The sequence below is a fragment of the Ascaphus truei genome, chromosome 9 (assembly GCF_040206685.1).
Source record: "Ascaphus truei isolate aAscTru1 chromosome 9, aAscTru1.hap1, whole genome shotgun sequence".
In the NCBI taxonomy this organism is placed as follows: Eukaryota; Metazoa; Chordata; class Amphibia; order Anura; family Ascaphidae; genus Ascaphus; species Ascaphus truei.
Window position 1 is genome coordinate 20,969,386 of NC_134491.1, and position 15,470 is coordinate 20,984,855.

At 50.6% G+C, this 15,470-nt stretch overlaps 2 protein-coding genes across 4 annotated transcripts in view; one reads left to right on the plus strand and one right to left on the minus strand.

Annotated features, from left to right (window-relative positions):
• The window catches only part of CCND3 (cyclin D3), a 13,968-nt gene extending 6,192 nt beyond the window's left edge, over positions 1–7,776 (minus strand). Inside the window, exon 1 of one of the 2 annotated variants that reach the window (XM_075613665.1) lies at positions 7,592–7,776. In XM_075613665.1, the coding sequence (XP_075469780.1) occupies positions 7,592–7,678 (87 nt within the window). In that variant the 5' untranslated portion in view covers positions 7,679–7,776. Of the gene's footprint in view, positions 1–1,546; positions 1,700–7,591 lie in introns of those variants that run through there. The other variant, XM_075613664.1, reaches the window with a different exon arrangement.
• On the plus strand, positions 7,627–14,511 carry TAF8 (TATA-box binding protein associated factor 8). 2 transcript variants are annotated; one of them, XM_075613660.1, is made up of 8 exons: positions 7,627–7,731; positions 8,605–8,761; positions 10,139–10,237; positions 11,348–11,410; positions 13,026–13,150; positions 13,318–13,465; positions 13,668–13,807; positions 13,973–14,511. In XM_075613660.1, the coding sequence occupies exons 1-8, from the start codon at positions 7,684–7,686 to the stop codon at positions 14,099–14,101; spliced, it is 909 nt and encodes a 302-aa protein (XP_075469775.1). In that variant the 5' UTR covers positions 7,627–7,683; the 3' UTR covers positions 14,102–14,511. The 2 variants fall into 2 exon arrangements, with proteins under 2 accessions (XP_075469775.1, XP_075469776.1); XM_075613661.1 differs by lacking the exon at positions 7,627–7,731 and adding an exon at positions 7,764–7,909.
• Positions 14,512–15,470: the final 959 nt, after the last annotated feature.

Consider the following 15,470-nt stretch of genomic DNA (forward strand, 5'->3'; position numbering starts at 1 on the left):
GGCTAGGCGCACATGGGTGGCGGAAGAGCCTAGTGATTGGTCGTTCCGCAGAGGCCATGTTGTGTGTGGCAAAAGTCATGTTTCCATGTATCTGATAAGGTTCTGTCTTAATCATTGACACTGAGTATTTTGACTTCTATCATTAGGTACCTGTATTTTTCTGGTGTCAAGCTAGGACCACCTCCATATACAGGTTACTTTCACACCCATATCCTGAAATATGGTTTTAGCATTCATTAGGCTGCGCTTATAGTGCCGGCGACAGCAACGCTGACGTCACGCTGCGGTCGCTGGAAAACTCAAATTGAAGTGACTTCCAGCGATCACGACCAATCCATTGCGCTGTCGCATCGCTCCTACTATAAACGCACGCGACGGCTTCAATACATTTGTTTTGAAGCAACGTTGCTTCGCTGTCTCCGGCACTATAAGCGCAGCCTTATAAGGCAGTGTCACTCATTAAGAGGAAGTGTCATTCATTGAGGCAGTGCCATTCATTGTATCACTCAGAAGTCAGGGACACCCATTGGGAGACAGTGTCACTCAATAGAAGGCAGGGACACCCATTGGGAGGCAGTGTCACTCAGAAGGCAGGGACACCCATTGGGAGGCAGTGTCACTCAATAGAAGGCAGGGACACCCATTTGGAGGCAGTGTCATTCAGAAGGCAGGGACACCCATTGGGAGGCAGTGTCACTCATAAAAGGCAGGGACGCTCATTGGGAGGCAGTGTCACACATTAGTAGGCAATGTTACTCAGAAGCAGTGTTCACTTTTGGGAAGTGTCACTGAAGTCAGTATCACTCATTAGTAGGTAGTGTCACTCATAAACCGGTCTCTCTCCCTAAATGACAATCTCACTGATCTCTAGCATTGTTGTTAAGCTGGGGGTTAAAACGGATCCTCCAATATTACTAAAATATCCCATGTGAACCCTAAAAAGGAAGGACTTCTTACCCTAACAGATCATCTTCTCTCCTCAGGTAAATCCCATATTTGAATCCTGTCTCATTCTACCCTTTGCTGTGTGAATTTTAGTAAATGCAACTGAAACATGCTAGGTAAATCGGATATTTGAATCCTGTCTCATTCAACCCTTAAATAAAATAAGCTTTCACACCTAGGCAGGGAACACCCTGTAGAAAAACCATCTGTTTGAATGGCCTCAGATGTGCTAATTAGGCAGACTGAACCTGTCAGGTGACTTTTTAGGCCCATTTAAACCCAGGTAGACAGCCTTAGGGCTGGGACCTGCTGTGCGGGCGGCCGCGTGAGCGATCCCCACCAGCAGGAGAATCCTTCTGAGCCGGTCCCAGTACCCCCCTCGCTGCACGGCTCACTATGCGCTGTGACGCGTCAGCCGCCAGGGGATGCAAGAAAATTGTGATCCCGAGCGGTGACGTGTCACGTGGTGCGCTGATGAGCCTATCAGCGGCGGGGGCGGGAGCTGTCAGATAGCTTCCTCCACAAGGTAGGGGCTGGTGTATGTGTGTGTGTGTGAGGAGGGCATTTGTGGGGGAAGGGGGAGGGAGCGGGAGCTGCTTACCTTCCAGCAGCAGCTCCCTCCTGCAGCCCGGGAGACCGAGCCCGTGGAGGGAGGGGGGGAGTAGCGGGTCCCTCTGTTCAAACCACGCCCCCCTCCACTCAAACCACGCCTCCCGCCCCGGCTCCCTACAGACCGCATATCGCGGTCTGTGCCTGTCAGCGCGCCGCCTGTCTGCAGTGCGGGCGCGCTGACTGAGGGAGCGGGGCCTTAGCCTTAAGCTGCCTGCAGCACATCTCCACGTAGCAGGACAATGGAAGTTTAAAAGGAAGTTGTGAAGAAGTTGACAACACCTACTGGCCCTGATTCCTGCATTTGAACTACGCTGGAAAGGAAGATATTATCTATCCCAGACTGCACATCCCAGCACGTTAATATTGCTGTGATGCCGCCTATACTTTTTATATTTGCTGTGACCTCACTTCTTCTCAAATTATGCACTTCTTTCTACCAGCCTCAGTATGTCTCTAACTCTATTCATATATCTCCATCTCTCCTTCCTTCACCACTTCTGAGTTCACATGAACTCCTTTCTTACCTGCGCCCTCTGACACCCCACAGCTATATCCCCTGCACTAAAACACACCCCTACAAATCCTCCTCACACATCCCCTTTCTTTCCATGCTTCTCCTCCTTGCTTCTGGGGATATCTCTCCCAATCCTGGTCCCTGCCTTATTCCTACATGCTCTCGTCCTCGCCTGCCAAATGCAACTTCTACTCCTTCTGGTGTCAACTCCTCCAACCTCATACCCATCCCCTGCCACCCTCCCTCCTCTCTCCCTTTCTCCTGTGCCCTTTGGAATGCTCCCTCCTCTCTCTCCCCCTCCCTCCCTCCTGTGCCCTTTGGAATGCTCGCTCCCTCTCTAACAAGTTCCTCTCTGTGCATGACTTTTTTTCTCTCTCACTCTCTGCTCCTATTTGCTATAACTGAGACCTGGCTCACTCAGTCTGACTCTGCTCTGGAAGCTGCCCGCTCATAGGCCTCGGACATGGTCAAAAAGACCGTGCTGAGCCGCGCTGAGGGGAAACATTATCCCTATCATCACGGCTTTAGATGGCGCTTTCGCACGCTTGCGGAGGCGTGTGGAATTTCAGCCGACAGTGAAAAAATTACGTTTTCTCGCTGAGGGAAGCGCAGGGCCGGTCACGTGACTGCCAAAAGCCCATTGCAGTCCGTGACGCGGCGCGCTTTCCCCGCCTCCCGCTCTGCCTCCCACCCGGCACACAAGCGCACTCGCTGACGGTCATGCAGGGACACGAAAAAGCTCCTGCTTGAGCAGGAGAGCATGAGCGTCAGCGCTGCTCAGCGCTCTTCCCTTCACCATGCCCGCGGCCTTATGGTGGCTTCTTTCACCCACACTCCGCACCCTGATGGCAGGGGTGGAGGCGTGGGGCTCCTGCTCTCCTCTCTCTGCCATTACCACGCTCTTCCTATTCCCCCCCCCCCTCTCTTGCTTTGCCCTCCTTTCCTGGCTCTCTTTCTTTCTCTCCTCAGACTCCCCTGTTCTTCTCCTTGGGGACTTCAATTGCCACATTGATGACCCCTCTCTCCATTGGGCTTCCCGCTTTCTCTCTCTAACCTCCTTTTGGCTTTCAACAGTTTGGACTGCAGCCAGCACCCACAAGGATGGCCACTACCTAGACTAACCCACGCCGACTCTTCTCTCTGACTCTCTACTCAAACCACCCTCGGCTGCCTCCTCTTCATCCGCCATCTCACCTCAGGACTTTGCTGACTATTTTAAGGAAAAGGTGGAAGCCATACGTCAGAACATCCCCTCTGTTTCCTCCTCGCATCCTACACTGCTTCCTAACTCTCCTCCTGTATTCCTTGACTCTTTTCCACTTTCTCAGAGGAAGATGTCACTGTTGATCTCCTCTTCTCCCTCTACCACTTGCTCCCTTGACCCCATTCCCTCCCATCGCCTAAAACTTCTTGGTCCTACTATAATCCATATGCTCACACAGATTTTTAACTCCTCTCTCTACTCTGGTACCTTTCCATCCTCCTTCAGGCATGCAACAGTTATACCATTACTCAAAAACAGCAAGCTTGACCCTACCTGCCTTTCTAATTTTTCGACCTGTCTCCCTCCTGCCTTTTGCCTCTAAACTCCTTGAACGTCTTGTATTCTCTCGCTTGCTCCATTTTCTCAACACCTATTCTCTCCTAGACCCTCTACAATCTGGCTTCTGCACTGCTCACTCCACTGAAACAGCCCTCACTAAAATAACTGATGACCTCCATGCTGCCAAAGACAGATCCTTACACTCTGCTCATATAACTCGACCTCTCTGCAGCATTTGACACCGTGGACCACCCTCCTCTTCTCCTTCATTCTCCATACTCTTGGTATTCGGAACAAAGCCGTATCCTGGATCTCATCCTACCTCTCCCATCGCACTATCAGTGTCTCTTCTGCTAATACCTCCTCCTCTATTGATCTCTCTGTGGGGGTACCCCAGGGCTCTGTCCTTGGACCTCTTCTCTTTTCTCTGTACACACTCTCTCTAGGTGACCTAATAACATCTCTTGGGTTTAAATATCACCTCTATGCTGACGACACACATTTACTTTTCTACCCCTGACCTTACACTTGCTGTACAGACCAAAGTTTCTGAATGTCTCTCTGCGATATCATCCTGGATGGCCCTCCGCCGCCTTAAACTTAACATGACAAAGACAGAGCTCCTCATACTTCCTCCCAAACATGGCACTACTACCTCCATCCACATTACTGTTAGAAGTACGATCATTCACCCAGTGGCCCAAGCACGCTGCCTAGGGGTCACACTCGACTCCTCTCTCACATTCAAAACGTTTCTAAAACCTGTCGCTTTTTCCTCCGCAATATTACAAAGATACGCCCTTTCCTCTGTTGCTCGACTGCTAAAACTCTGACTCAGGCCCTCACTCTCTCCCGCCTTGATTATTGTAACCTCCTGCTGTCCGGCCTTCCTGCCTCTCACCTACAATCTATCCTAAATGCTGCTGCCAGAATCGCTCTACTCTTTCCTAAATCTGTCTCTGCATCTCCCCTCCTGAAATCCCTCTCCTGGCTTCTGATCAAATCCCGTATCACACATTCAATTCTCCTCCTCACTTTTAAAGCTTTACACTCTTCTGCCCCTCCTCACATCTCTGCCCTAATTTCTCGCTATGCACCATCCTGACTCTTGCGTTCTGCTCAAGGATGTCTTCTCTCTACCCCCTTTGTATCTAAAGCCCTCTCCCGCCTTATACCTTTCTCACTGACTGCCCCGCACCTCAGGAATGCCCTTCCCCTCAACACCCGACTAGCACCCTCTCTATCCACCTTTAAGACCCACTTGTTTAAAGAAGCATATGAATAGCACTGTGGATAACACTGGACACATGATACATAAAGCTTGGCCCCTTGCAGACGCACTTACCAGAACACCCTATTACTGTCTCTGTATGTCCTTCCTACCTACCAATTAGATTGTAAGCTCCTCGGGGCAGGGACTCCTCTTCTTTAATGTTACTTTAATGCCTGAAGCACTTATTCCCATGACCTGTTATTTATATCATTTGTTATTTATATGATTACCACGTGTATTACTACTGTGAAGCGCTATGTACATTAATGGCGCTATATAAATAAAGACATACAATGTGCACTACAGGAATGTACACAACGAGATGTGAGATAACATTCTAGAGGTATTCCGTTATATCACAGGAGGCCACCATCTTGGATCTATGATGTAATTAAAGGGACAACCCCTCCTCCGACCAAAGTTAACTAATTCCAATGATATGTTTAAGGGGTCTCATCCGGGTGAGGAATACGTTCTTTTACCCAAATCCGACACCTAGAAGTATTTTTAATCTATTTTTTAAAGTTGGATTTGGGAGGGGTAAGATTTCCTCGGATTTTCCTCTTTTGTATGATTGTCACTGTGTCTGCCCCCTTATCACATCTCTTAACTTTATTGGTTCTCTGATAAGAGACAGGGTGGGATAAGGGTAATGAAAACACTTAACTGACAAACACTTCCCCATTCAGAAGCCCGTCAAATATTCAACTGGCCGACTGGGATTGCACCTGTAAAGAAGGGGGTGAGCCAGGTATTTCTCAGGTGTCAAACCTTATGGTAAGGACACTAAGCCAGAGACATCTGGAATCGAGGGGACCGCTGAGAACAGTCACCTGGAGGGACCCACATGACCGCCCGGCCCCCTGGATACTGTGCTCTGATTGGACGCAGGCCGGGAGCGGAAGCATATGTGAGAGAAAGCAAGAGAGATAAGATATCAGCCAGGAGCTACATTTTCCCAGGGGAGAGTCTGCAGAGCATTGCACCACTATGCACACTCTCTAATACAGACCTGCAGAGCTTTGCGCAGCTGTCCACACGCTCTTATGCAGATCTGAAAAGCATTGCGCTACTATCCATGGTGTGTGAACCAAGTTTGAATGTGTCGGCTCCTTGTGACCTTGGCAAGTCACTTTATCTTCCTGCGCCTCAGGTGCAAACATTAGATTGCAAGCTCTGCAGGGCAGTGACTCAATGTGCCTGCAAATGTCTTTGTACAGCTGTGGGCACTGTCAGTGCTATACAAGAGAAAATATTATTGCACCATTAACCATGCTGTTTTATAGATATCCCTCTATTCAACCTTTTCTTCCTTTGTGCAGAGCCCTGCACAGCATTTCACCCTCTCCTGTATAGAGCACTGCACCCTCCCTGTATGGAGTTCTGCAGAGCATTGCTCTCTCTCCCTTTTATGGAGCTTTGCAAAGCTCAATGTATGCATGGTAGATTTGCAGAGCATTACCCTTCCCAGTATAACTTTGCAGAGCATTACCCCTTCCCAGTATGTAGCTTTAAAGAGCATTACCCCTTCCCAGTATGTAGCTTTGCAGAGATTTACTCTTCCTAGTATGTAGCTTTGCAGAGCATTACCCCTCCCCTGTATGTAGTTTTGCATATTATTACCCCTCCCCTGTATATAGCTTTGCAGACTATTACCCCTCCCCTGTATGTATTTTTGCAGATTACCCCTCCCCTGCATGTAGTTTTGCAGAGCATTACCCCTCCCCTGCATGTAGTTTTGCAGAGCATCACCCCTCCCCTGCATGTAGTTTTGCAGAGCATTACCCCCTCCCCTGCATGTAGTTTTGCAGAGTATTACCCCTTCCCTGCATGTAGTTTTGCAGAGCATTACCCCTCCCCTGTGTGTAGTTTTGCAGAGCATTACCCCTCCCCTGCATGTAGTTTTGCAGAGCATTACCCCTCCCCTGCATGTAGTTTTGCAGAGCATTACCCCTCCCCTGCATGTAGTTTTGCAGAGCATTACCCCTTCCCTGCATGTAGTTTTGCAGATTATTACCCCTCCCCTGCATGTAGTTTTGCAGAGCATTACCCCTCCCCTGCATGTAGTTTTGCAGAGCATTACCCCTCCCCTGCATGTAGTTCTGCAGAGCATTACCCCTCCTCTGCATGTAGTTTTGCAGAGCATTACCCCTCCCCTGCATAGTTTTGCAGAACATTACCCCTCCCCTGCATGTAGTTTTGCAGAGCATTACCCCTCCCCTGCATGTAGTTTTGCAGAGCATTACCCCTCCCCTGCATGTAGTTTACAGAGCATTACCCCTCCTCTGTATGTAGTTTTGCAGAGTATTACCCCTCCCCTGCATATAGCTTTACAGATTATTAGCCCTCCCCTGCATGAAGTTTTGCAGAGCATTACCCCTCCCCTGTGTGTAGTTTTGCAGAGCATTACCCCTCCCCTGCATGTAGTTTTGCAGAGCATTACCCCTCCTCTGTATGTAGTTTGCAGAGCATCACCCCTCCCCTGCATGTAGTTTGCAGAGCATTACCCCTCCCCTGCATGTAGTTTTGCAGAGCATCACCCCTCCCCTGCATGTAGTTTTGCAGAGCATTACCCCTCCCCTGTGTGTAGTTTGCAGAGCATTACCCTTCCCCTGCATGTAGTTTTGCAGAGCATTACCCCTCCCCTGCATGTAGTTTTGCAGAGCATTACCCCTCCCCTGCATGTAGTTTTGCAGAGCATTACCCCTCCCCTGCATATAGCTCCATGGGGTTGGCTTCCTTCAGGTCCCACGTGAACTACATTTCCCAGCATGCCCCGCGCGCACAACATTCAAGATGGCGGAGACTTCCGCAGCTGTGACGGGCTCGGGCGCCTCCACACCGGTAACTCGAGGCCATGGAGGCGGGGGAGGTGGTGTGACGGGGGCAGGGACTCCCCCTCAGTGTCAGGGCTCCCCCTCCTGTAACCGGGTTCCTCCTGGGCATCAGTATCTAGCGGCTTCCGTATACCGAGCACGGGGAAAGACTGGGATTGGTGGGATCTGGACACGTGATAACGGAGGTCTTTCTTGATTGGCTGGTCTAGTTGTGATTAACCTGTTCGGTACTCAGAAGTTATAGATAATACTGTGCCTGAACCTATAGATATATATATATACAGAGCAATGAAAACACACGCGTAGTGCACACAAGTGTGTGTAACATTACGTGCACACATACATGTTTAATATATAAATATATTTTGTGTCTATATGTATATACACACACACACACATATATACATATATACACAAAAATAATAATGGTTGGTGCACTCAAATACATTGAAAAATTAATACTTTGCTTCCGATGGGGTGCATGCAGAGGGCCCAGGATCACCAACCGGTCCTGAAGAGTGTATATAGAGAGAGGAATCCGCAGCACTCGCCTATAGATATTCAAAAATGTAATTTATTTGTACCATCGGGCAAGTAACATGAAAAAAATTGGGCGACGTTTCGGACCTACACAGTCCTTTGTCAAGCTCCTAAGGACTGTTTTGGGCCAAAACACCCCCCAATTGTTTCATGTTACTTACCAGATGGTACAAATACATTTCCTCTCTCTCTTTTTCTCTCTCTTTCTCTCGTTAAAGCATTTGAATGCAGGATCATCCCCTCTTCACTCCTCAGTATTTCCAAGCTTTTGTCGGGGCTCCAGTGATTAGCTGTTTGTAATGGACATATGAATTATAACTCCCAGCCCTTGTCTCCCCAGAGAGCCGGTGTCAGAGGCGCCTCCACCCCCGCTGATAATTACTTGCTGGCACGTCGGCGCACGCTGCAGGTGGTGGTCAGCTCCCTCCTCACGGAGGCCGGATTCGAGAGCGCAGAGAAAGCAACCGTGGAGACAATGACCGAAATGTTACAGAGCTGTGAGTGTGGCCTGAGCATGAGACACTCGCATTACGCGATGCTGTTGACCGTGTGCGAGCGGTCTCGCCATGTGCTGCTGTCACCGTGTTCAAGTCTTTGAAACTAAGAATATGTGCAATTTCACCCAACCTGTATATTATAGTTTATATATCATGTAATGCAGGGGTAGCCAAGTCCAGTCCTCAATGGCTACCAACTGGTCAGGTTTTCGGGATATCCCTGCTTCAGTACAGGATGCTCAGTCAGCCACCTTTGCTGAAGCAGGGATATCCCTGAAAATCTGAGCTACCCCTGATGTAATGATATGAGACGTGTGTGTGTGTGTATATGTATATTGAAAAAATAAACACAAAACCAACGTTTCGGTCCACGAATGGGACCTTTGTCAAGGTGGTGCAGTAGTGCAGGTGGTGCAGTAGTGCAGGTGGTGTGCCACCTTGACAAAGGTCCCATTCGTGGACCGAAACGTTGGTTTTGTGTTTATTTTTTCAATACACTTGTTTGTTCAATTCTGGAGTGCTGCCTGCTGATTTCGTTTCCAAACGGTATCGTATTGCTTATTCTTCATTATAGGATCTGCACCCACACCAGTGACTATTATTACGGAGTGCTTTTTGTTCTTTTTCTATGATATAGAGATATATATATATATATATATATATATATATATATATATATATATATATATATATATATATATATATATATATATATATCTCTATATCTATCTATATCTCAAGAAAAGCAACCTTATGAAGAAGCACACGGGCATACCAAGGAAATTATAACAAAAAGATTTATTAATGTAGGTTTAAAAACAGGGGGAGAAAATTAAAAGAGGAGGGGGACTCACATCTACCAAACATATATACCTAGAGGCAAAGGTACATGATTGAGGCAAATAACACACCAGAAATATTCAACAAACAAAAGCAGCTGTGAGTCAGGCATGCATATATATCATTAGCACAAACTGCAGACTTGTGCACATTCCAAACGGAGATAGCTGTTTGTTGTGAAATAACAGCTGCAAAAAATGGGGGCAATAATTGCACAAATATCAAAGTGTCAAAGATGTAAATACATCACCATTTGAAGCATAGGTGTCAAAGGTCAAACAAGGAATGAGCAGAGCCTCTAATCAGGGAAAAGGTAGGGGTCCCACTCCACAGACTCCCACTCCAACGCGTTTCGACTTAAAACGGTCTTCTTCGGGGAGTCATCTCTATATCTATATCTTTTTTAATAGAAAGTGGAACTATGTGTGTAACAAAAACAGCAGTGGTACTGTGGGATGGTATATGAGGAAATTGGGGGGGGGGGGGTATTTTGACTGTGTGGTCCTCACTCTGTCGCCTCCTCTCTTCCCTCCGCAGATCTGTCAGAGATTGGGCGTAGCGCAAAGTCGTACTGCGAGCACACAGCACGGACACAGCCCACCCTGTCTGACATCGTGGTGACCCTGATAGAGATGGGTGAGGAAGGTGGGGGGGGGGGGGAGAAGAGAGGGGATCCTGTGTTGAGTGGACCGGGAGAAGAGGGTCCATGCGTGGGTGGTGGACTGAAAACCAGAGGGTCTCCGTGTTTGTGGTGGGCCTAGGGGCAAAGGGTCCCTGCGTGGGTGGAGGGCTGTGACCAGAGTTTCCCTGCGTGGGTGGAGGGCTGTGACCAGAGTGTCCCTACGTGGGCGTTAGGCCTGGGGTTAGAGGGTCCCTGCGTGGGTGTTGGGCCTGGGGTTAGAGGGTCCCTGCGTGGGTGTTGGGCCTGGGGTTAGAGGGTCCCTGCGTGGGCGTTGGACCTGGGGGCAGAGGGTCCCTGCGTGGGCGTTGGGCCTGGGGGCAGGGGGTCCCTGCGTGGGCGTTGGGCCTGGGGGCAGGGGGTCCCTGCGTGGGCGTTGGGCCTGGGGGCAGGGGGTCCCAGCGTGGGCGTTGGGCCTGGGGGCAGAGGGTCCCTGCGTGGGTGTTGGGCTGTGGGCAGAAGGTCCCTGCGTGGGCGTTGGGCCTGGGGGCAGAGGGTCCCTGCGTGGGCGTTGGGCCTGGGGGCAGAGGGTCCCTGCGTGGGCGTTGGGCCTGGGGGCAGGGGGTCCCTGTGTGGGCGTTGGGCCTGGGGGCAGGGGGTCCCTGCGTGGGCGTTGGGCCTGGGGGCAGGGGGTCCCAGCGTGGGCGTTGGGCCTGGGGGCAGAGGGTCCCTGCGTGGGCGTTGGGCCTGGGGGCAGGGGGTCCCAGCGTGGGCGTTGGGCCTGGGGGCAGAGGGTCCCTGCGTGGGCGTTGGGCCTGGGGGCAGAGGGTCCCTGCGTGGGCGTTGGGCCTGGGGGCAGGGGGTCCCTGCGTGGGCGTTGGGCCTGGGGGCATAGGGTCCCTGCGTGGGCGTTGGGCCTGGGGGCATAGGGTCCCTGCGTGGGCGTTGGGCCTGGGGGCAGGGGGTCCCTGCGTGGGCGTTGGGCCTGGGGGCAGAGGGTCCCTGCGTGGGCGTTGGGCCTGGGGGAGAGGGTCCCTGCGTGGGTGTTGGGCTGGGGGCAGAAGGTCCCTGCGTGGGCGTTGGGCATGTCACCTTCAGCTCTATACTGATGCTTGTCTTTGTTGCAGGGTTTAACATCGACTCTCTGCCTGCATACGCCAAGCGCTCCCAGAGGATGGTGATAACAGCACGTATGTCCTGTATGAACACGTGTGCTTTTTTGCATGAATGTGTATACAAGCATGTATATTATTGTGTGTGTGTGCGTGGCGGTATTTGTGTGTCTAAATTTCTGTCTATCTGTATCTATACCAAATGCTGTGTGAGGGCACTCACAAAGTCTATGCAATCTTTAGCCTGGGTGCTTTCTGCAAACAAAGTCTAATAATGAAGATATAATGTCAAATCAGGCACTCGCAGGACTTGCAACTTCAGTTGGAATATTTATTAAATCAACAGGATCGACATTTCGGTCCCTACATGGGCCTTTATCAAGATCTTGGGATGGAAACATTTATGTATACTATATATGTATATCTACAACTCATCTTGGGATTCGTAGATTAGGAAAAAGCATTTGATTTTGGGCTGCACCTCCAGCGGTCCAGATGCATTAAGTGGACAAACTGATATTTTGATATTATAAAGAACATTTACGAGTGGCATATCAACCATTACATTACATGGATACACGCAAGCAAGACAAGGATCAGCGAGGGAGTGTGGCAGGGAGACACCGTATCACCAACGCGTTTCACAGCAACACAATAAGAACTGGTCAAAACATTGGATTGAACATCGCCTACGATGTCCAGGTGACATTGTTATTTTTGCCACAAGTCCAGCAACAAATCAGAGAAGTTGCTGAAGCAAGTAAGAAGGTGAGACTCTGTAGGAATCTCAGGAAGACCAAGGTGATGTTCAACAAATGTGTCATGTCTGCAAAGATCAAAATAAATGGGAAAACTAGAAGAAGTTGAAGACTATGTCTACCTTGGCCGTTGTGTAATGATGGATGGGAACCTTTTGAATTAAATCGATAGGAGAGGGACGATGAGATGGAGGCATCCTTATAAGGGAGCCTTCCACTGTAACTCAAAGGGAAAGTTTTCGACCCGCGTATTCTGCCCTCGTATGGATGTGACACTTGGACTCTAATTGCGCAGATAATTCAAAAACTTTAGGCAACGCAAAGACGTATGGAGAGATGTACGATATGCATGCGGGGTATTAACTGAAGAGGCAGGCCAAAGAATGAATGGGTTCGACACCAACAAAAGTCTGTGACATCACAAGGGTGAATCAATTAAAATGGCAGTGGGCCTTACAATGTATCAGAGAAAGACATGACCATCGTTGAACAAAGATGGTACTCGATGGATTCCAAGAGAGGTTAAGAGACCAAGACGACAATCAAAAGTAAGATGGGAGGATGAAATCAGAAAAGTTGTTGGAGCGACATAGAGAAGACGCAGTACCTTGGAGATCCTTGGGGAGGCTTCATCCAGCAGTGGGTCGACAAGGAATGAATAGATATACAGACAGTCCTCGGTTATCCAACGGAATCCGGTGTGGAAGTAGCGTTGGACGGTGAAACCGCTGTAAAGTGGGTCCCATGTTAATCAGTGGCGGTGAGCGTCGGATAACGCCCCATAGGGTTGCGTTGGATATGCCATTCGTTGTAAAGTGAAACGTTGGCTAGCGAGGGCTACCTGTATACACACGTTGCGTGTATATATACATGTCTGTATATTCTGTGTACATGTATGTGTGCCCATCTCTAAGTCGTGTCTCCGTCCCTCGCAGCCCCCGTGACCAATCACTCTGTGACCCCAAAGGCTCTGAGTGCTGGATTAAACAAGCCACACCCCCACCACATCCCAAGTCACCTCCCAGAATTCCCAGACCCCCACACGTATATCAAGACTCCGGTGAGTGGGGGGTCATCCTTTTCCAGGGATGTCATGCTGGGAGGGAGGGAGGGGAGGTGTCATTTTATTTTTTTGCTTTGCTCAGTAAGTGGGGGTGCTGGGGTGTCTGTCAAAAGGGAGGCATAGCTCAATGAATTGCCCCCTTCTCTTCCCCTCCTCCCCCCTAGACGTCCCGGGAGCCGGTGGGCGATTACCAGGTGTTGCGGGAGAAGGCAGCGTCTCAGCGCAGGGATGTGGAGCGAGCGCTAACTCGATTCATGGCGAAGACGGGCGAGACACAAAGTCTGTTCAAGGACGACATCAGCACCTTCCCATGTGAGCGACTCTGCCCACAGCCCCCCGGGAAGGGCAGCTACAGAGGACTTGCTCTTCCTTTCCCCTCTTTGTCCACCCTCCCCCTTTTACGCTCTTCTCCCAGTGATCGCTGCCTCTCCTCACCCCCACCCGCCACCACCAATTATCACCTCCCACTTGTGACCTCGCGCCCGCCTCACCTCTCTCACTCCTCTCCCCCCAGTGATCGCCGCTCGCCCCATGTCCGTGCCGTACCTGAACGCTCTGCTCCCGTCAGAGTTGGAGCTGCAGCAGGTGGAGGAGACTGATTCCTCTGAGCAGGACGACCAGACGGACACAGAGAACCTCTCCATGAACCTGCAGGTAAGAGAGGGCAGAAGCTCGGCCTGCAGGGATTATAACTGGGGGTAGGGGGGGGGGGCTGACACGCAGGGGACTGAGCCCTGTCTCCTCTACTTCCCAAAATCACGTTCCCCCTCTTTCGCCTGCCCCCCCTCCCTGCTGACTCTCTCCCCTCTTCCCCTCCAGGATGATTCCAGGGCAGAGAAGGAGAACGCCTCCGTTCTGCTCCAGAGTTCGCTGAAGGGAGAGGAGACGCTGATCGATAATCCGTACCTGCGGCCCGTGAAAAAACCCAAGCTGAGGCGCAAGAAGTGACGTGCTATGCGCAGGGGGCGGGACGTTTGGGTGCCACCCTCCTCACGGACACAGAGACTGTGATAAGGGGAGGAGAGATCGACCCCCCCATCTGCTCACTCCCCACATTGAATGTCTGGCTTTTAAAGATGGCTGCTCTCCGCTGCAGGAGGGACCTGAAAATGGGGTTCGGACCCACTTCTGCATTTGAGACACAGGCCCCTGCAGTCAGACTAGAGACTCTCATGCAGCCACCTTTTGGGGTGAAACCCCCACATTTTGTCCTCATTATGAGGGTTCCTTGTGGGAGGGGGAGGTTCATTCCATGTCCGGAGGTTGGGGGGGGGGCGCGCGCATGGGCGTTTTGGTTGATTGATCAGGTGGAGGCTGTCTGCACTATGTTCAGTTTCATAATAAAACAGACAAATGTGGATCTTGTGTGGGGAGTGTGGGGCAGGGGGGGTCCAGTGATGTGGGTGAGGGAGGGAGGGGGTGGAGGAGGGATAAGGGGTGGGCACAGGAGAGGGGTGAGTGTAAGGGGAACAGATTGCTGCATATATTAAGATGTATTAATATATTTTCAGCTCCTTGAGGGGAGTCAGAACATAGCATGGGGGTTAGGATGCTCTCATTTGGACGCTTGGGATGTGAAGTGGAATTTGAATGTGTACATACAGGGGAAGGGGTGTGTCTCGTGTGGAGTATATACAGGGGGTGTGTGGTTATAGGCGTGGTTACTCACTGGAGGCGTATACAGGGTGGGGGTATTCTGTACATGGGGCGGAGGGTTTTCTGGGTCTCCTAAGACTTTTATTAGTATTGGCATCTCTCCTGGCACCTGAAGGTTAGAGATCAAAGAGCTGGCAGGAGTAACGTTTTGCAGATCTGCTATTACAGGGGTAGGTGCGACGCTCTGCAGACTGGGCAAGGAACTTTCACACAGGATTACTTCAATATTCCTTCAGAATTAGATCTGAGGGCCACACGAGAGCAGTAATACTATTTTATGTGAAATTTGTCACTGATCTATTGGAATAGTTATGAAAATCACTCGGAGGGTGTTACTTGGCTGAACGCTTTCACTGTATTGCAACGTCTGTCCAAGTTGGTGAATCAGGGCTCTCTACCAGCCACCCATGTGCCATCCTCTGTAACCTCGCTGTACCACCACCCCTCTGTAACCTCGCAGTGCCACCACCCCTCTGTAACCTCGCGGTGCCACCACCCCTCTGTAACCTTGCGGTGCCACCACCCCTCTGTAACCTCGCGGTGCCACCACCCCTCTGTAACCTTGTGGTGCCACCACCCCTCTGTAACCTTGCTGTGCCACCACCCCTCTGTAACCTTGCTGTGCCACCCCTCTATAACCTCTCTGTGCCACCCCTCTAAC

Coding starts and splice junctions, on each gene's coding strand:
- TAF8 (XM_075613660.1), top strand. CDS start 7,684: ATGGCGGAGACTTCCGCAGCTGTGACGGGCTCGGGCGCCTCCACACCG. Junction 8,762..10,138: donor GACCGAAATGTTACAGAGCT/GTGAGTGTGGCC, acceptor TTCCCTCCGCAG/ATCTGTCAGAGATTGGGCGT. Junction 13,151..13,317: donor ACACGTATATCAAGACTCCG/GTGAGTGGGGGG, acceptor CCTCCCCCCTAG/ACGTCCCGGGAGCCGGTGGG.